General features: G+C 49.9%; 6 protein-coding genes across 6 annotated transcripts; 3 read left to right on the top strand and 3 right to left on the bottom strand.

The window, feature by feature from the left end:
* Nucleotides 1-3,103: 3,103 nt before the first annotated feature.
* Nucleotides 3,104-4,054, bottom strand: P170DRAFT_443715 (ankyrin repeat protein; the record flags this gene model as incomplete). Its single annotated transcript, XM_024850576.1, has 1 exon — nt 3,104-4,054. The coding sequence occupies one exon, from the start codon at nt 4,052-4,054 to the stop codon at nt 3,104-3,106; it is 951 nt and encodes a 316-aa protein (XP_024706817.1).
* A 738-nt stretch (nt 4,055-4,792) lies between these two features.
* P170DRAFT_471448 (serine/threonine protein kinase) lies at nt 4,793-6,603 on the top strand (the record flags this gene model as incomplete). The annotated part of the gene is made up of 4 exons (XM_024852840.1): nt 4,793-4,802; nt 4,851-5,528; nt 5,615-5,842; nt 5,900-6,603. 4 exons carry the CDS (start codon nt 4,793-4,795, stop codon nt 6,601-6,603), a joined length of 1,620 nt encoding a protein of 539 aa, XP_024706816.1.
* Nucleotides 6,604-6,946: 343 nt separating this feature from the next.
* On the bottom strand, nt 6,947-8,620 carry P170DRAFT_376027 (FAD/NAD(P)-binding domain-containing protein; the record flags this gene model as incomplete). Its single annotated transcript, XM_024845342.1, has 6 exons — nt 6,947-7,016; nt 7,079-7,406; nt 7,461-7,607; nt 7,658-7,796; nt 7,844-8,489; nt 8,561-8,620. 6 exons carry the CDS (start codon nt 8,618-8,620, stop codon nt 6,948-6,950), a joined length of 1,389 nt encoding a protein of 462 aa, XP_024706815.1.
* Nucleotides 8,621-8,851: 231 nt separating this feature from the next.
* Nucleotides 8,852-12,247, top strand: P170DRAFT_461745 (FAD binding domain protein; the record flags this gene model as incomplete). Its single annotated transcript, XM_024852055.1, has 10 exons — nt 8,852-8,860; nt 8,909-9,084; nt 9,150-9,510; nt 9,575-9,631; nt 9,681-9,835; nt 10,197-10,271; nt 10,335-10,509; nt 10,586-10,949; nt 11,012-11,322; nt 11,378-12,247. The coding sequence occupies 10 exons, from the start codon at nt 8,852-8,854 to the stop codon at nt 12,245-12,247; spliced, it is 2,553 nt and encodes an 850-aa protein (XP_024706814.1).
* Nucleotides 12,248-12,395: 148 nt separating this feature from the next.
* On the bottom strand, nt 12,396-15,117 carry P170DRAFT_471444 (HET domain protein; the record flags this gene model as incomplete). The annotated part of the gene is made up of 2 exons (XM_024852839.1): nt 12,396-12,449; nt 12,625-15,117. The coding sequence occupies 2 exons, from the start codon at nt 15,115-15,117 to the stop codon at nt 12,396-12,398; spliced, it is 2,547 nt and encodes an 848-aa protein (XP_024706813.1).
* A 3,147-nt stretch (nt 15,118-18,264) lies between these two features.
* P170DRAFT_348571 (MDR family MFS transporter) lies at nt 18,265-20,035 on the top strand (the record flags this gene model as incomplete). Its single annotated transcript, XM_024843687.1, has 5 exons — nt 18,265-18,372; nt 18,428-18,521; nt 18,573-18,850; nt 18,907-19,344; nt 19,397-20,035. The coding sequence occupies 5 exons, from the start codon at nt 18,265-18,267 to the stop codon at nt 20,033-20,035; spliced, it is 1,557 nt and encodes a 518-aa protein (XP_024706812.1).
* Between the last annotated feature and the right edge of the window lie 179 nt (nt 20,036-20,214).

The following is a 20,214-nucleotide window of genomic DNA, read 5'->3' as shown; positions in this document are numbered from 1 at the left end:
CCATAGCTGTCTCGGGCGTCGACGGCAGCGCCGTGCTCTAACATCAGCAGGGCAAGGTCATCATGGTGGTAGTGAACTGCTAGCATGAGTGGTGTTCGACTTGAATTATCTCTTCGTTCGAGGGCAGTTGGACCGCTGGCAAGGATGACTTCGGCTGCGGCCCTGTGGCCGTTTTTACACGTCCACGACAGAGCAGTCTTGCCGCTGATATCTTGCGACTGAAGGAGGCCAAATCGGTCCCTCGATATCAAGAGTCCTAGGGCATAGGCGTGTCCGTTCTTAGCAGCCCAGTGTAGCGCTGTTTGTTTCAGAATATCCCGTTCATGAAGAAGTCGCTCGCCCCCTTTCTCGAAAAGCAGTTTTATCATTTCATGACGGCCGTCTCGGGCCGCCCAGGAAAGTATCGTCAGTCCTTGGTTGTCCTTTGTGTTGAATGAGATACCCTTCGATAGGAGAAACTCGACCATGGGTTGCGAACCGTTGCTCACGGCCCATGAGAGCGCCGTTCGGCCGTTGTTGTCTCTGTCTTCCAACGAGAGGCCTTGGACAGAGAGCAGCCACTGGATGGTGGCTCGATGTCCGTTGACCGAGGCTAGAAGCAATGACGTCATACCCTTGTTGTCTCGAGATGTGAAACCAGCGCCATTGTCCGACAAGAGCTGCAAGACGCCTTTTTGGCCATTCGCAGCGGCCCACAGTGCTGCTGTTCGGCCTTGAGTGTCTGCCAACTGCAACGACGAGCGGGCCCGTATTAATACACGGATAATATGGACTTGGCCATGTCCGGCGGCCCATGACAACGCAGTCCGTCCGTTACAATCAACTCCGTTAGGATTGGATCCGGTTTCAAGCAAAAGCCTCGCTGTGGATTCATGGCCGCTTGAGGCAGCCCATGACAGACCCGTTCGACCTTCACGGTCACTCTCGTCTGGACTTGCGCCCGCAGTAATCAACATTTGGATAATCTGGTCGTGACCATGGCACGAAGCCCGAACGAGTGGTGTGCCACTCATCGACTCGTCAATGACATCCCTTCGGGGGCTGGTCTGGAAAAACCGCAAGACAGGAGATAAAAATGAATTGTGCGTCCAGGATGGGATGTTCAAAAGTGCACCGTGCGCTAAAAGTAGTGTTATCAGATCTTCGTGTCCATTTGCGGCCGCCCATGAGAGCGCACTTCGGCCGGCTCGATCTTGCATGTTGATGAGAGCCCCGGCTTTCAATAGCTCTTGCACGGTTTCACTATGCCCCCCTCGGGCGGCGAATATCAGTGGGGTTCGGCCGTTGTAATCCTGGGATTCCACGCTTGCGCCCTCGCCCAATAATGTGCAAACAATCTGTAAGTGGCCATTCTCGGCGGCAAATGACAATGGTGTTCTCCCAAAGGCATCCTGTGCGTCTAGGAATGAATCAGTCCAGAAAATGACATCGGTGACTCTCTGATAGACCGATCTTCCGAGTGCTTGTTGCTTCTGGAGCAAAAGCTCCACTGTTCGCGACAAGCCGAAAAAGGCGGCAAGATGTAGACCAGTAAAGCGAAGTGATGCTGGTCCTAGGTATTCTGGGTATTTTGCGGATGACATAATCGCCTGCCCGGATCGTTGAACCACTTGATTGTAGGTCAGAAGGGCGATTATATCGTCTGTACGGTCAATGGTTGATCGACTGGCGTGGTATCCCCATTTCCTCGTAGCATATTGATAGATACTACCGGGCTGACAACTCCTGTCAATTGGTGTTGTGGGTGCACGTTGTGATCTCGCAGTGTTCACCAGACATTTCAAACAGATGGTTGTTATCTTGCTCTCCCCGTCTGGAAATAACCCTGATCTTCTTTCAGAAACGTAATTTCGCGCCGTTGGATGAATGAAATCTATCAAACCGGCCTCCTCGTTGACTGAAACGAGTCCAGCACATAGTGAAATGACCTGCGCAGCTGTAAGCTGCTGGCCAATGATGCCCGCTTCCGACGATTGTAATTTCAATAGATACCGAGCGTCCGAAAGAGGCAAAGACATGTTGGTAAAGCTTAGCCATAGAAGAATGGTGTTTGCGATCTCAGCCTCCTCGGCAGTCTGTCCTCGTACAAGGTTAACAAGGTCTCTGTAAACATCATCGTATTCTCGCGGTCGACAGATGTCCATGTCCAACTGATCTTGAACATCTTGCGCGGAGGTGAATTTGGATAAGAGGTTCATATAGAGGCATGTCATTAGGAACCTGTTTACAGTTAGATTCTCTAATCACATGTATCAAGCCAGTGGGAGGACTAACTGCTCATTGCAACCTTCTGCCAGTGTCTTGATCTGTTGTTGGAGATGCGTATCATGACGTAGGAAATCGGGGAGCCGCAATTGGTGCATATCGAAATAGGCATGGATATCGGCTTCTCTGGGCCGTACGTGAAGTGAAATAGGATTCTCGAAGATGCTGGTGAGATCATCATCAACATCTGCAGTAATAAGAATGTTTGCGTTTGTAGTATGCTGGAGGGTAAAGAGAGATCTTAAGAGCTTGTGTTGATCACGTTGTTGCATATTCGTTTCAGACAGTCCGTCAATGACAATGAACACTCTCGAGCCTTCGCCGGCAACTGCGGACAGGAGCTGGAAGATTTCACTGTACCCGGTTGGAGTCCCGCTCGATCTGTGTGACTGATATAGTTCCATGACATTCTGTGGAACATGACTTTGGCTGAGAACCAACTGCGTCAAAATGCTTGACAGGATCTGAGTCGGTGTACGCTCGTATTGCCTTTGGTATCCACAGTATATGAAGGCGAGCGCTACTTGTGGATTACCTGAAAACCGAGCCTGAACATTGTGGACCATCGAAGAAGTTGTTGTGGTTTTACCGGAGCCTGAGCGCCCTGACACAAGAAGAACTCGTTGTGACCTCTGGACCCATTCGTTGAATTCATGGCAGTCTGCAAGACTGTTGCCCGATCCTTGCGCAGTGGTGCCTTTGAGATGTCGTTGATGTGGGCCGTAATTGGCTGGGCTAAGCCAGGCACCAACTTGCTGGAGAGCGGCATGATCTCTCCTCGTTGGAGAATAGTCGCTAAAGATTCGTTAGTTATTGCCAAAAAGCGCTCATGGAATACTTACTTCGTCATTTCACGCGGGGAAACATTGCGAAGCATCTCCTTTGCGTAGGTGGCCGCAGTTGCAGAGGCATACTTCTGCCATTCGTCATGTTTGTGAGAATCACAGTAGTCGGCAATCCCTCGAACAACAAGACAGGGTAGCTCAGAGAGAGCACCAATGGTCTCAGTGTCAAAGCAACAGCCGCCTAGTGTCCCAGCTAGATGATCCCTTGTCAATGCGTTCTGAATTATTGAATCGCCCGACAGGATTGTTCCTAGGTGAGCAACTGTTCGCCCAGATTGCCCTTCCCCTGTTCTTGGGTCTCGATTCGTTAGATATTCAAGATCACAGCCACCCTCCGAACAGGATAGACCGGGTTGTCGGTGGACATAGCCTGGATCGAAAAGGAGATCACGATGTCGTCCAGGAAATGCATAGTCCTGAGGTAAGTTGTCTGATCTGCGGTTCGTGCTGATTGGACCATCACGCATATTCCAGTTGGCGTTCACTTGCTGGACAGCACGCAGAATCCCACCTGGTGGAGGTTGAACAGTCCTAGTCTGTTGGACTCGATTATGGCCATCTGTCCCTTGGCTATATTGTACGACACCTGGATGTGAGGCAGTGGGCTTGCTAACGATGATGTCACCTAGTCGAATATCGCCCTGATCCGTCCTTGTGGGCACACCTCCAGCGGTTCCAACTAGAAGCCCGGAACCGAGGTTCGGGAATGTAGCTTTCATCGAGGAGATAGCTGATGCAGACTGTGGATTGCCAACCTGGGCTAGTCCGGCTATGACCACGTTGTGTCCAGCGATATCTCCAAGGTTATAGACGTTGCGGTCGGTCGCGCCTTGCTCTAGAGATTGGTGGACATGGTCCAGCATGGCCACAGCTGCATCGAGTTCAATTCCAACTCGACATATCCAGGCCACCAAATAATCATTGTGGGTCAGTCTCTTCGTCATTGTGATAAAAATGATGGCGGGTCCTCAGACCCTTTCGCTAAAGATAGATGGCCTACGAAGCATAGAGAGCGTTGTCTTCATTGAGATCATCCGTTTGACTAGATAAAAAGAGGTCAAACCTGCTTGGAGGACATGATTGTCACTGCTCTTCGTGGTAGGAATAATTAGTAGTAGTCTTCATGATGGTTGTCCACTGCGAGGCGCCAAGACACAATTAGCCGGGAGGCGGTGGCAGAATCCGGTTACCTAAGCAGATCAGGTGATAACTGACTCCGAGATTTCGTAGTGAAGAGTCTTCATGTAGGAAAAAGGGAACGGTGTGGGTAAAGAGAGAGGAGGGTTTCAAGTATGAATGACGCGAGAGTGACACGAGAGCGAGGCTGCATCGCAGATTTGCTGCCTATCTTTGGACACGTATAGGAAGATTACGTCATCTGGTCATATCACATGACCTGTTGATCGGAAAACCTTCGGTCCGGATTGATTTCTCTTTTGTTTACTAGACCAACTCCAGTACTCCACTCTGTAGACAGGCTCGCTCTTGGGCTGACGAGCTACTCTTGGTGGCTCCACTCTGACATGGCTGCCGTCCGGTCCATGTTCAGTCAAGGAACAATTCTTAGGACTGTTTCAAGCCATGTCCAACCAACAACAAAATGTGTCTTCCACGCGCGGGCCGCGTTGTTGATGTCTTGGCAACTTAGGAACCCAAGACGGTTTACTACTCGTTTTCCAAGAATGTTGAACAGTAAGCAATCGGCCTTGAAAAATATATTTCTCACTCATCTTTCTGTAGAGCTTCCCCTGGATCGGCCGCTTTTTTCATATTCCTCTGGACGATTCTTGTACAACGAACCAGCCCGTCTTCGAGAACGACATGTTGAGTTCAATGCCTCTGCACTCGAGGAGGCTATTACCATGCATGTTGGTCATGGCAATGTCAAAAGTCTTGTCAAGATCAGCGAAGGGGGTTTCAACCGTGTCCTATTAGCCACCATGGAAGATGGTTTCCAGGCTATAGTGAAGATCCCATTCTGGATATCCGTGCCGAATACGTATGCCACTGCCAGCGAAGTGGCAACTTTAACGTTCCTTCGTGCCAAAGGAATACCTGTTCCTGAAGTCTACGCCTGGTCCTCTACGACTGAGAACCCTGTGGGGGTCGAGTATATCATCATGGAATATGCGTCGGGAGTCGGCGCCGACACTCGTTGGTTTAAAAATACGAAGCACCAAAAGCATGCGTTGGTCACAGGAATTGTCAACTTTGAGAAAACCCTGTTCGAAATCCCATTCGGAGCCGTTGGGAGCCTGTATTTCAAGAGCGATCTCCCACCCAAGCTTCAGAGTCCACTATATAGGGCGGGCACGCCAGACGAAGCCGGCGATTCGCAGATTTACTGCATTGGGCCCATCACGGACTACATGTTTTGGTATGGGCAGCGAGCCGAGATGGAGCTAGACCGAGGACCATGTATGTTTTGTCCTCTTCGTCATTTCTCATCTCTTCTTTTCTTGTTACTCTCTCTCTACGCGAAACTAAACTGAACCTTCTCACAGGGAATGATCCAAAAGACTATCTTATCGCAACCGCCGAAAAAGAAATACAATGGATCACCAAATTTGGCAAGCCCGTCGAGAGTGACTTTCCGCACAACACCGTTTTCCCCGGAATCAGGTCTCCCCAAGACTATCTAGTGCTTCTCGAGAAGTACTTGTCCATCGCGCCGCACCTTCTTCCGCGAACCCAGGAGAGTAGTTTAAGCCGGTTCACCTTACGCCATCCAGGTATATTGACTATCCTGACCATTGAATCATGCTATCCGTTCAACTAACTACGGACAGACCTTACACCCAGCAATGTCTTCATCTGCCCGGATACATTGAACGTCAAATGTATTATTGATTGGCAACATACCGTCATCACTCCATTACTCCTAGCTTCCGGATATCCCAAAATGTTCGAAAACCCAGACCCAGAGCCCCCAACCGGTTTAGTACCGCCCAAGTACCCACCAGGGTACGACACGATGAACCCCGAGGAAAAGTCGGAGGTTGATGAGCTCATTAGACGCCAAAGCTTCTTCTATCTTTACCGCGTGTTCAACGGTGGCTTGAACAAAATACACCTCGAGGCCTTGCGAAACCCTCTTATTCTACAAAGGCAGCATGTTGTTGATCTCGCAGGGCGCCAGTGGTCCGGTAACCTCATCTCGCTACGTGGGGCGCTCATGCGTATTCGTGATTTCTGGCAACATCTTCCCGTTGATGATAAACCTTCTACCTGCCCAATCGAATTCTCAGAACAGGAGTCTGATGACCAGACGGAAAACGAGCCAATGTGGTATAATCTGAATGCACTTGTCAGCCATTGGCGCGATGAGCTTGGTGGGCTGTCAGAGGAAGGCTGGCTTCCTTCTGACAAGTATGACTCTGCGGTTAAGAGGAACGAATCGTTGAAGGCCGAATTCGCTGAAGGCGGAAGCCCAGATGAACTGGAGAAGATTAGACGAGGTTGGCCGTTTCAGGATCACGAGGAGTTCTTCTGAGGGAATGTCATTTGCGGATCTCTGACCGTTGCATCTCAGGGTCAGCCAAAGCGTCAAGGCTATCTCTACCATCTTAAAGTATATAAACGAGGCCTTGGCGACATCACATCAGTCTCAACTCCACTCATTCGACTTATGTAACTGAATATGCCCAGATGTCTCGACAATCAGGTTGCCCTATCTTTGTTTCTACCTCCGGCGACACGAATATATTTACATAGACTTTATTTTATGTTTGTTTCGCCATAGCGGTATATAGTTCAACCGAAAATAAGGGAGACATTTAGCTAATTAACCAATCAACCCCGTGTCCCATCGAGAAACTCTCGTATCAAACAAAACACTTACAACCGTGAAGTCCTGTCTACTGTATCCATAGCACCCAAGACCCCATCGCCCCAATTCTCATCCACCTGTTTACAATAGGTCAGCCATAACTCAAGCACCGAAAGGAATCAAGATGAAAAGAACTTACATCTGCAATGTGATCATACCCCAACAACTTCGGCGCTAGGCCCGGATCCCTCCACGCCAGCGCCTCCCCTTCTGGCGTCGGCACCATCTGCATCTTCCGGTCGCGTTCCTGCTGCTCCGGCCCGTCGTGCAGATGGTAAAGGTACTGCTGCGTGTTTCCGCGCTCGACTACCATCTTCGTGCGCTGCTTGCGGCATTTTTCGAATACGGATAGAGCGTGGCGCTTGGCTGATAGGAAATCGGCAGAGGTCTTGGATGTCCCCGGGGCGTTGGGGAGTCGTGAGAGACATTCTCCGAGGACCGCGCCGTCTTCGAAGGCCATGCCGGCTCTGTTGGGAGATTAGATTAGTCGAGGATAGGATTTAGGGAGGAAGGAGTAGTACCCAGAGGCTAAATAGGGTAGCGTAGCGTGGACGGCGTCGCCGAGCATGGTCCAGGCTCCGGAGGGATGGGCCCAGTCGTAGTCGCCGTAGCGAATGCAAAGGCGCCATTTATGGACCGACTGGCAGAGCTTCAGCAGTTTTTCGATTCTATTGAATTAGTGAATGAGCCCTGGATTGATGCAGTTGGGCAGAATTACCGTGGATCCCATCCTTCGAACAAGGCGCACATCTCTTCTACGTTGCCTGCAACTGTCGTGGCGAGCGACTCCTCGGGAATATCATCTGGTACGAGAAGCACCATGTTAAAGAGATCACCACCCCGGAGAACATAATTCACTGTGCTCGTCAGCGCCTACCTCGCGCATCCAGACCGGGACACATACCAGCATGAGCATCAGGCCCCAACCAATAATTCACCTGGGGATCCGTAACGAAACTCTCCAGCTCCGGATCCTTTAGCATCTCCTCTGTCGATAGGAGCAATCGGTATGCCAAATCCCCCGTCTTAATCGGCGGATCTTCTCTCCCCAGCAAGACTTCTGTTAACTTGCCAAACACCCCATCTGCACCGATCAACAGATCAGCTGTCCATTCCCTCCCGTCCGAAGCAATGGCCGTAGCCGACTCTCCGCCTGGAGCCACCTTCACATCGTCGATGCGCGCATTGCATGTCATTTTTGCACCAACCTCCAGTGCCCGCTCAACTAGACACCGGTGGAGGTCCGCGCGGTGAAAGTCTCGATACCATGTCCCCGGGTATTGGCTCTCCGACGCATGGAAGTCCAGCGACGAAATGTGATTTCCCTTCCATCCGACAAAGTTGCAGACCCGCGGGAAAGTCATGTAGGGGGTTAACGTGTCGCCGAGACCCCAATGCTGAAGGACGCGGGAGGAGTTGGGAAGGACTTGGATGCCAGCGCCGATTTCTTTGATTTCGGGCGCGGATTCGAGGATATGCACGTCGTGGCCGGCGAGACAGCAGCTGATTGCGGTGCCTAGGCCGGCAAGTCCTGCTCCAACGATTACGATCTGCGGATGTGAGTTTGAGCTGCTGGCGCAGTGTGTGCGGGGAGAGGAGGGGAGGAGTATGGAGTGCATACCTGCAATCGAGCGGACTCGTCGCGGACCTCTTTCTCCTTGACGTGGATGGGTGGCGCCATTGTGTCGTCTGTTGTGGCAAATAGATTCAGCTCTGGATTCGATTCTACGACGATTCAACAACGCTCGTCTCTCTGAATTTATCTTCCAAGTACCTGGTCCCTGCCCTGCGTGCCAAAAATGGGGGTTAGCCGCTTATCAGGATGGGGGATACGGACATATCGTATATCTACCACGAGAAGTCGGAGAGATGTCCAGAGTATCGTAAGATCAAGCTACACTTCTCTGTCACAATGTCTCGAGTAAGTGGCTCTCGCAGAGTATGACGCGGATGCTGGCTAACCGAGCAGTTCTCTCTGACCGGTCGCACTGCGCTCGTTACGGGCGGTGCTCGAGGCTGCGGCCTGGCGTTTGCGAGAGGGCTAGCTGAAGCTGGGGCCGATGTAGCGGTGTTTGATATTATTGAGCCTGCCGAGGGGTTTCTTTCTATGGAGAAGGATTACGGTGTTCGCACGGCGTTCTACAAGTTGGTCCTCATTGATCTGATCTACCATTTAAGTTCCTCGCTAAGGAAACGTACGTATCATGCAGAGTCGACGTATCCTCGCAGGAATCCCTCGAAAATGCCTTCAAAACATTCCAATCCGACTTCTCCAACGCGCTCGATATATGTGTTCCCTGCGCCGGGATCAACCGGCATCTGACCTTCCTTGAATTCACGTACAAAGATCACCAAGACCTGCTATCGGTAAATGTGATGGGGTTGTTTTTCACAGCCCAGCTAGCAGCGAAGCAAATGATCGCAAACGGAACGAAACACGGAAGTATTGTTCTTGTCGCGAGCATGGCGAGCCACGTTGCGGTGAGAGATCAGATGTGCAGCGCATACTGTGGATCCAAGGGCGCAGTCCGGGCGATGTGTCCGGCTATTGCGAAGGAAATGGCGCCTTATGTGAGCTGTCACCTTTCCCAGGCTTTTCCCGGCGATCGATGGCAAGTTAACAGAGGATGGACAGGGAATCCGCGTAAACTCGATATCCCCAGGATACGTGCGCACCGAGATGACCGCGTCGGTAAGTTTCCCTTCCAGACTGACGTCATGAGCCATTTTGACCGGGTTAGTTCCCCCATCTTGTCGAGAAATGGAAAGCCGACGCGATGAACGGCCGGATCGCCGAACCCGACGATATAATGGGGGCGTGCGTGTTTCTGGCCAGCGACGCCAGCGCCTACATGACCGGGGCAGATGTTGTCGTGGATGGGGGGGTGACAAAGTGGTAGGCTAGTCGGACAGGGGTCATATCGCATGTTATCTATCCAGGTGGATTATCAATCAAGTTGCTATTGCAGGGCTGGTTATCTGTGGGGTAGTTAGCGTGGGAGCTTCTGAGAGGTGAAGAGTGCATCCACTTCTGCACGCAAGGCCGGCCAAAGGTGGGGGTGAGGGGAATCTCTTGCTAGCTTTGGTTCTCCAACGGATGATTGAGTTACGGAGGAGCGGTTAGCCGGGGTTGTTTTACTCCAACTATGGTTCGACTTTAGGTCTGGTTTTAAATAAAATCTTCCTTGACTCTTGATGTCGTTTTTCTTGTCAATGGCAGTCTGTTGCACTGAATCGTAAACAAACATGTCTCCAAGCTCAGAAAATGGCTTCCACGAGGAGTCTACAACTGTCGTTGTCGTCGGTGCAGGACCATCGGGGTTAATGCTAGCGTGAGTGTTCCCTGGCCTTCTCGCTATTCCCGAAGAATGAAAACCAGGCTAATGAGAGTAAAGATGCAACCTCGTCCGCTACGGCATCAACACTGTCCTCCTTGACGACCGCCCCGACAAAACCTCCACCGGAAAAGCTGATGGCATGCAACCGAAGACCATCGAGACGTTTCGTCAATTGCGACTAGCAGATCCACTGCTCAAGAATGCAGCGAGGGTCTATGATATTGCGTTCTGGGTATCTCACCTTGTCCCTCGATGTTGGTCGTTGTTAGGGCAAGGGCTAGACTGACTGGTGACTTGCCAAACCCTAGGAATCAACGCCAGACTCGTCCCTCCATCGAACCGGTCGCAAAACGCATTATCCGGACCATCTTGTCGGCGCTGCGGATCCGTACATTCTTCTGGCGCATCAGGGGATGATCGAGGATATTTTGATTCAGGACATGGAGGATAGAGGGGTGGGTGTGCGACGCAGCAGCCCGTTTGTTAGATGCGACCGGTTACCAAGTGGGAGGCTTCGTGTGGAATATGAGAACGCGGCCAATGGATCGAGGAAGACCATTCTGTCAGATTATCTGGTTGGATGCGACGGCGCCCGATCGCAAGTTCGGGAATTCATTCCCGATGCCCAGTTGGAGGGCGATATGACGAATGCCTCATGGGGTGTTCTTGATGGTATACTTCCCCATTATTCCCACATATTGTCGAATAGGATCTGATGGTCGACGAATCAACAGGAGTGATAGAGACAGACTTCCCCGACCTCTGGAGCAAGGTTGCTGTGCGATCTCATACTGCAGGGTCGATTCTGTGGATCCCCCGCGAGCGAAACATGACCCGACTGTATGTGCAGTTATCCTCGACAGACGGAGAGCGCGTCGACAGGAAGTTGGCAACGGCAGAATATGTCATGAAGCGCGCAGAGGAGGCGATGCATCCGTTCTCTCTGAAGTGGAAGACCATTGAATGGTTCGGGAACTACGTCGTTGGGCAGCGTGTCGCGAGAAAGTTCAGCGATGCGGATGGGAAGATCTTCATCGCGGGCGATGTGAGTACATTCCGGTGTCTGATCCTTTCGCGTATAGGCACTAACAAAGGGATAGGCAGGACACGTCCACTCGGCCTTGGCAGCCCAGGGCGCTAACACAAGCATGCACGACTCCTTCAACCTGGCCTGGAAATTGAACTTTGTGGTTCGCGGTCTCGCATCACCGTTTCTCCTTTCGACCTACGAAGAAGAGCGACGCAAGATTGCTAACGACCTGATCAATTTCGACGCTGGACACTGCGAAGCCTTTGCGCAAGGTGATGAAGCACTCGCTCAGAACTTCGACGATAATATCCGATTTATCTCTGGCATTGGGGCGGAGTATAACTCCGGAATGCTAACGGCGCAAGGAATAGGGAAGGGGAGATTAAAGCCCGGTGCTTTGATGATTCCCGCAAAGGTGACCAGATATATCGACGCAAACCCAGTGGATATCCAGATCGATATACCGATGCTGGGACAATTTAGGGTGTACCTCTTCCTTCCTGATGTGAAACTAGGAATGAGATTCTTGGACAACGTTTGTCAAATGGGAACGGCTCTGGGTGGTGCTGCCGCAAACGCGCAACAATCCTATGCAACAAAGCCCCGAGGATATGCCCCGTCCGATGAGTTCTTGCAACCACAACGATACACTCCCGTTTCGGATTTCGTAACATATGCTCTCGTGACGAGGTCGGAGAAGACCCAATTCGAGATAGCTGATCTTCCGGAGAGTTTGCAGAAGAGTCGCTGGACTCTATATCTGGACAATGGAGACACGGTCGGCTGTACGGATAAATGGATGGGGCAGCTCGGTGTTGGAAAGGCAGGGGTTGTGATAGTCAGGCCGGATGGTTATGCCGGTGCAATTGGTTCCTGGGATGTTGAAGCAGGAGATCAAGCGAAGGATTGGATAGATAAATACTTTCAGGCCTTTTCATAGAGGCTTTGACATGATTTATCATGCGAGTTGATTATATTATACAATAACATGTTTAGTGCGAATGACGAAGACATATGTTCATCCCTAGTACCAAAGGATATATATCCACACCTAGCTCTGGTATGATCAAGCGTGGATTCCCTACCCATTAACTTTTCTTCAAAGATTTGTTCAACTCCCCATACGCCTTGTCCAGCTCATTCTGTGAGATCAAGTACCTGGCTTTGTGAAACTCCACACATGCGATCAAAAGATGGTCATCGGGTGGGCTCTCGCGGAACCAGGCTGTGGTCGCGGGCCATCGCGATAAGCGTCCACGGGCGCAAGGAGAAATGAGGCCTCAAGCTAATGCGGAAGAGGCACATTGTGCGTTACACCATGGCGCATGGCGCTTTGTGCCCCCATTTAATAGCAAAGAGTGGGGATTCTGGGTGCGGAAAGCGGTCGTATATGATGCCCGGAGAATCCTTCTCATCGGACAGGTTGGATTCCGGCCTCGACCCGAGAAAGTTCGCTTCATCATAGCCCTTAACATCCTGGATGTTGCTAATGGCATTGTCTGCCCTGATCAGCGGCGCTGAGATATCCAATTTGCGGTCATGTCCGATAACGATAATCTCAGTAGCCCACTCATCCGGCTTTGTGGCACTCTGCCTGCCTGCCTCGTTAACAGCACCGACGTATCGACAAGGGAGCTTCCTGATTTTGTGATCCATTTTAACTGTCTGGACTAGCAGGGCAGGGCCCTCCGGCCTGTGCCGCAGGATGAGGCACGTCCTCCAATTCTGCAGAGCCATCTTAATCTTCGTGTTTGGGGCAAGCTCATTGCCGATCGCCGATAGTTTGTTCTCCCTGATGTCCTCGATTGAAACCTTCCGATAACGCCAAATGCCTTCCACACAACCATCATCGCTGATCTTCAAATGGTAATCATTTCGTTTCCGTTGGTCCCCTTCCACGTCCTCGGCGACATCAACATGCAAATCGTCGAGTGTCGCAGGGCACCATGAATATGGGCCGCTGTCGCGCATAGTCGGTTTCCCATGAAAAAGACAGGCATGTGGGATACGACTAACATGCGATAGGATATCCTCTGTGATCGCAGCCTCCGAACGGCGAAGGTCACAGTCGGGAACCTCGGCGAGCAAAGCATGGATTTTGGTTCGGTCGCGAACCAGAGCTGTTGTTCGTGAATGGAGGATTGCGACTAGATCGCCGATATGCTGGATCGGCTCTCTAATACGCCTGATCAAGCATGTTGCTAGCCAGTATGCGCGAGAAGCAGTGACAGGACGTGAAGCTAGAATCTCTGTGTCGAGGTCCTTCGCAACAGGGAAGCCCGTCTCCCCGTCTTTGAAGAGGACCAGTGTCTTGTGCGATGCACGAAGCTCCAGCGCCGTCCAGGCTCGGGAGAACCAAGTGGATAGGACAAATGCAATGCATGGGCTTCCATCCTCCCTCCAATCGATGTTCGCCAGATACTGGTCGTGGATCACTGTACAGGCTGCACGCGTGTAGTTTCGGTGCATGGATTGTAGGGCCTTGGTACGCCCCGGGTATATTGAGGGTACCGAAATGACATCCCACCAGATGGCATCACAGCCCTGTTGCCTGGCAAGGCCCGTGAAGAAGTCAAGTAAACACTGGTTGACAAAGCCTGGTACATTTGGTCCCGCGCCTGTGCCATCTGACCAGACGTGTGATAGGGCCATATACTTGGTATCCCAATCTGTCAGACACCATTCCGGTCCACGGAAGTCCCACGCCATGCATTTGCCGAGCTCCAGTGCATCGTCAAGGTGCTGGACGGGGATCTCTCGCAATTCACATCTCGAGAGAGAGCACTTATGCATCTGCTGCAGACGACTGGTATCCATCTGTGCCAACTGGCACTTATTAGGGGTGCAACGTGCATGGTTCATCGGGTCTGAGTCCCGGCCTGAGGCCGGAAGCGCTAGGGTGTCACTATGCTTCATGATCGTGCGTAATAGCTCAGGCATATCCGAATCCTTGCGCGGGCTGAGGTCGATCAGATTCCAAATTCTCTGCTTACAAATTCTTAGGGACTGGATTTGATCATTGGCATGCTGGATAGCTGGTATGATGCTAGCGTCGGGTAGGAATCCGTTATCCCAATTGCCAAAATTCTTGGGTCCAATTCCCATATCAGTCTGCGCGGTGAGCATCCAATATATCAGGTCGCAAACGGTGTACAGCTCAATCCTGTCTCTGGCGTCTGCTTTGATTTCTTTGTCCGGGTTGCTGCATTCTTCCTGGCCATTGTCGCTTTCCTGGGTGTCATCATTTTCCTGGAGGGCATTCCTTTCCCGTTTCTCATCATAAAATTTCCTTTCATTTTGTCTCATCGTTTCTGCCCAGGATTTGACGAAGAAGCAACAGCCAGAAACAGCCATGGCGAGCTGCGCATGGGCTTTGTTGAGTTTATCCCGCCCTGAACAGGATGCCTGACAAGACATCAGCACCAATGCCCACTCCCGGAAGTTCGCCCAGTTACAGGGTGGTGCGACATCTTCCATCTGTGATTTCATCTCGAGGCAGCGCCTCCTTAAGCAGCAGCGTATCTTGCAGAAAAGGCTAAACTGCATCAGGGATTGCAGAAGGTCCTCAACATTTTCTTTTCCCTTAGGTGTCTTCTCCCACAGCCCGTCACGGAGATGGAGATTGGAACAACGATCCGAATCAAGCTCTGGATCGAGAAGACAAAGATCACGATCGAAGACTAAGTTTGAGCTGTCGGATAAGGAACTGGACTGGTCGTAGCCACGATCAACCAGCATTCGAAAGAACTCGAAGGCATCGGTGATATCCGCTTGTGCAATCTCGGGTTCGGGGAGTATTTCGGTGGCCATATTTAAAGCTAGAGTTCAATGGACTTCTATGATCTTCTATGAGTGAGCCCCGAGTCTGGGCTTAGCTGAAAAGTCGCAGCTGATAGACAGATGGCCCATATGTTCATCGCGCGCGGCCGTGCTCTCCTCTTGCTGTTGAGGGGGGTTGCAGTTGGCGCAGCGTCATGATTTAGTGTGACACTGTCTGGCGCTAAGTTTTGTGTTTGAACCCTGGGCGAGGTTGGTCCAAGTATCGGATGCCAGGTAACAGCCTTGTAAAAAACTGTGAGAGCTCTCCTAATACCTTCGGAGGCTTTCTGAAACCATATCAGCATTATTCTTTTATGGACCATGTGAGGCCCTTCTACGACGGCCGTTTATATGACCCTTTTTTTGAGGTCAAGCAGTAAAATCTCCACTGTCATAATTAGAGTCATATAGTAGCAGAAAAGCCCGGACATTGTTAGAATACCTAGCACGATGTTACAAAACTTTCGATAATTCAGGGTAATCCACTGCCAGGGCACGTAATTAAGGCCGTACAGTATCACAAACCACCTTTAGGCAACGCAATACTGGTTAAGGCTCATGATTCAAATAGCCTCGACACCACTGTACTAATTCCTGACATCGCGCCAACTCTATACCCCTGCCGCGGACACCTAACCAATGGTTAACTACAGAACGTAGTAAACAGGGCTAGCTAACTAACAAGATACTTTCTTTAGGAAGGGGTTGGGCCTCAGCGCGGTCAGAAAGAAGGTCCGTGTGGTCAGAGAACAAGAGGTTAGTAGAGCTCGGCGTTGTCCAGATTGTCCAAAGTATAGGTCTGAGCACACCGAGCTATGAGCCCAGCAAACCACATATGTCCATGAAGAAAGTACCTTTGGAAATATTTTATTTGCTATCAAACATTAAATATACCGTCGGTGAGTACGTGACATCCCTATTAGAAATCAAGATCGAATATAATATCAGAGTGTTATTGAAGACGGTAGGGCTGAACCTGGGCAAGGGGTTGAGCAAGGGGTCTCCACTCCCACCATCCAAACTAACAGCTAGTTGGCCTTTAGTTCATTATACCATGTTCTCACGCCACCTACAAACTGTTGCTGCCTTCTCTTTCCCCAATAATATTCACCCGACACGACTAGCCACCCCATCTGCCCCTCTCACAGTCGACTCAGTGAACCGAACTTTTCAACTCGGGGCTTTTCCCACCAAAGTCAAAACGTAAGAACCTAGAATTCTGTGTGTAGAAAGGAATGAATGGAATATATGATCTGTCACCTATTCGAAACGTTTATCAAGCCGTCTTCAAAAGAATATCGCCTTGAATGTTTAAAATTTAGTCATGATGCAGTCCAAGAAATGCTTTCTGATCGAGTTGGCTCGAGAGATAGTCAATGGCTCTACGATAAACAGTGACTGCTCATGTTAGTGACTTCACCACCTTGCGCATTACGATCCGCTCTTACTGGTACTGCAAGCCTATCAAACCAAGGATAATAAAACGTAGAATCTTGCAGAGGAAAAAGGTTACTATCCAAACTCTCATCAATCATGTGTCAAGAAGCCTTATCTTTAAAGTATGACTGCTGTTCCGGAGACGATAACTATCTTTCAATATAGATATTCGGGAGCCTAGACTGATACACTATAATTTTTCTAGATTTCTGCCACATATCTCCCCACTGAGAATAGCAAGCTGACTCCTCTAATACTCTTATTAATACCAGTAACATATGATAAACAATCTCTGGTAATAGAAGTACTCTCAATCATATTGCCGAAGTGATCTACTTCAAAACACATTTCAAGAAAAAGGAAAAAGCAAAATATGGTTCTGTACTTGTATCGTGACTGCCTATCACTGAACCGTGGCAACAGTTCAGAGTAGTAGCTTATAAAACAACCAACACTTAATACCAAACCCCTGTGGGTCCTTTTTGATATGGGTTACTATTGCCTCTTTAGCCTCGGCCTCTTTGGAAGATCTCAGCTACCTAAATACAGTCTCAATTAAAGAATACAAAGTTAAAAGTTGAGCAATATACCGCCTGCACGAATTTGCGCCCCGCTAAAAGCTGTGCATGCACATCTGTGGTGTTGTGGGTTCGGAAACCGAGGCTCGCTGGCTTACATATGACTAGAACGCAACAGCAGTTCCAACCATCACCTAGCAACATTAATATTGAGCGCCAGATAATCCAATGGGATCTTGCAATTTCTTACGTCAAATGGAAGCGCTCATTTGTCAGTCTAGCAAATGCTCAATGTGACCAGTTTCCACAGCGCTGTGGACTACCAAGGCCTTGGATCGGCAATGAATAGAAACAGAAAAAGGTTAGTATTTCAGCTAGAAAACAGGGCAGATAATATTTCAGCCAAAACTTAGGTAGGACATGGATTATTTCAACAAAATAGCCTAAGTGGATATAAGCCCCTGAGATCGCTCAACCGACACGAACAGCCTCAATCACTGATGTGATTCTGTTGGAAATGTTCAGTATATCCAGTACATCAATTACTGATGTTGACACATTATTCTCAAGCTTTCCGACAGGGCCAACAGCTCCTTGATCCGTTATTCGAGATCAATTGCACAGTAGAGATACACAGATGGCCAGAAGCACTCGTTCGGGGTACAAATCCGACAACCTCCTGGCCAGCTGGGTCTGAGGACATTAACTGTGGATCCTCTCTGTTCGACATGTCCGGTCGAGACGAAATTCGGGGCCATTGTCTTGGAATTACTCAGCAGGCATCTGACTCGGGCTTATTATAAGTCCCGGTATTAGTTGGCCTTTCGTAGGATTCACCCGAGTGGTTCGCCTATAGTTATCACTTTGCGTGTGCTGAATAATAGTTGAGTCGTCGGAGTTGAGAATAATGCCGGTCGGGATAATCGCTGCTAACAAGCTTGGTAATTCTAAACGCGTGCAATTTATAAGTGAAGTTATATGACCCTGTAAATACGATGAAGGCTCTTATATCCCATCTGCGTAGTGTGGCCTTTTGGAAAAGGGGCCTTCAACCTTTGTCTTTCCTTTGCCCTTATTCTTGAAAATACTATTCTCGTCTTAGCCCACTGTTTGACATCCCAGAAGGGCTTGACAACTCAACATGGCGGTTGAAGAGAAGCATTCACATATCCAGGAAGACCAAATGGACGACAATGAGGGGACTCACGCTTTCTACCCAATCGGCCCTAGGCTCATTCTAATCACAGTCAGTTTGATGCTGGCAGTCTTTTGTGTCGCTCTGGACAACACGGTATGGCATACAGCTCGTTTGCCGGCGTTAAAAGTTATTAATACTGTTGCGCTAGATTATGGCAGTCGCGATCCCACGCATTACGGATGACTTCCACGCACTTAACGATGTGGGCTGGTATGCCTCATCCTATTTATTGACAACGTGCTGTATGTGAAGTCCTAAAGGTAATTCGACAACATTATTGACCATTCCTACAGCGTTTCAATTACTTTATGGAAAGTTCTACACATTGTTCAGCATCAAATGGGTTTACTTAACAGCCTTGTTTATCTTCGAACTGGGCTCTTTGATCTGCGGCGTTGCGCCAAACTCGACTGCTCTAATTGTTGGACGCGCAGTTGCTGGGCTGGGAAGCGCTGGCATATTCACCGGAGCACTAGTCACTCTAGCGCATACAGTCGAGCTGGCCAAAAGACCAATGTTTTTTGGGGTGCTTGGTGGCATGTATGGCATCGCTTCGGTTGCTGGACCTTTGGTGCGTTCTCTCCTTCATTGAATCCTTCCAGTGCGGCACTTCTAATACACTACTAGTTGGGTGGTGCGTTTACAGACCATGCTACCTGGAGATGGTGCTTTTACATCAACCTTCCTTTGGGGGGGATCACAGCAATTGGACTTCTTACTTTGCTCAAGCTACCCACCAAAACAAAGACTCAAAGTGCGCCCATGAATACCTTTCTCAAATTGGATCCACTGGGGACGACAATCTTCGTCCCCGCGATTGTCTGTCTGCTACTTGCTCTTCAGTGGGGAGGAGTGAGATACGACTGGTCGAACGGCCGCATCATCGCTTTGTTCGTGGTTTTCGGAATCGCCATTCTCGCATTCATCTTGCTTCAAATCGTACTTGGGGACAAGGCCACCGTGCCCACTGATATTTCCCGCCAACGGACTATTGCATCTGCGTCTTTCTTCGGGCTGTGTATCGGCGGCTCTTTCTTCATTATGATCTATTATATCCCTATCTGGGTGCGTGACCTTTGTTCTATTTATTTCATACAGCTTGCTAACCCACACCTAGTTCCAAGCTATCCGTGGAGTCAGTGCTGTCCATTCCGGTATCAACTCCCTGCCTATGATCCTGGCAAATGTCGTTGGCATTCTATTAGCCGGCGCATTGACCACCCGTTTTGGATACTACGCCCCATTCTTTATCGCCAGCAGCGTAATCATGTCCATTGGGGCGGGCCTAATTACAACATGGACAGTTGATGTGTCTCAGTCCAGATGGGTCGGGTTTCTGTTCCTGTATGGAATGGGGGTGGGTTTCGGATTCCAACAGGGTGGCGTTGCTGCACAGGCCGTCCTCCCCTTGTCCAAGGTATCAATCGGCACCTCGACTGTCATGTTCTTGCAGATGCTTGGTGGGTCAGTGTTTGTGTCCGTTGCACAGAACATCTTTACTAAGCGGCTTATCACCAACCTTGCCGCCTTGAATATTCCGGACTTTTCCCCTTCGGAGGTCGTTAATGGCGGAGCAACAAGCCTTAGATCCATCGTCAGTGACTCAGATCTCCCGGATGTGCTTGTGGCATATAACGATGCACTCGTGGAGGTGTTTCAACTCGGTCTTATCTTGGCTTGTTTGAGTATCATTGGTGCCCTGGGCGTTGAATGGAAGAACATGAAAGCGAAAAAGGCGGATGTCGCTGCTGCTTAGTGGCATTGATTCGATTGGGTATCATGGGAAATTACTTATATAATCTTTCTTTCTTCGAGGCACGGTGGATGCTCAAGGAACATAGGCACATAGAGTAATACATTACCATTTGTATTCCTATGTAAACTTCGACAGGTTTTCAATCCGGGTGCTGTAACCGCCCAAAGTCTGTACATGCA

Source organism: Aspergillus steynii (assembly GCF_002849105.1).
Source record: "Aspergillus steynii IBT 23096 chromosome Unknown P170scaffold_2, whole genome shotgun sequence".
Lineage (NCBI taxonomy): Eukaryota > Fungi > Ascomycota > Eurotiomycetes > Eurotiales > Aspergillaceae > Aspergillus > Aspergillus steynii.
The sequence above is the reverse complement of the archived record's forward strand: the minus strand, read 5'-3'. Positions and strand labels throughout refer to the sequence as shown.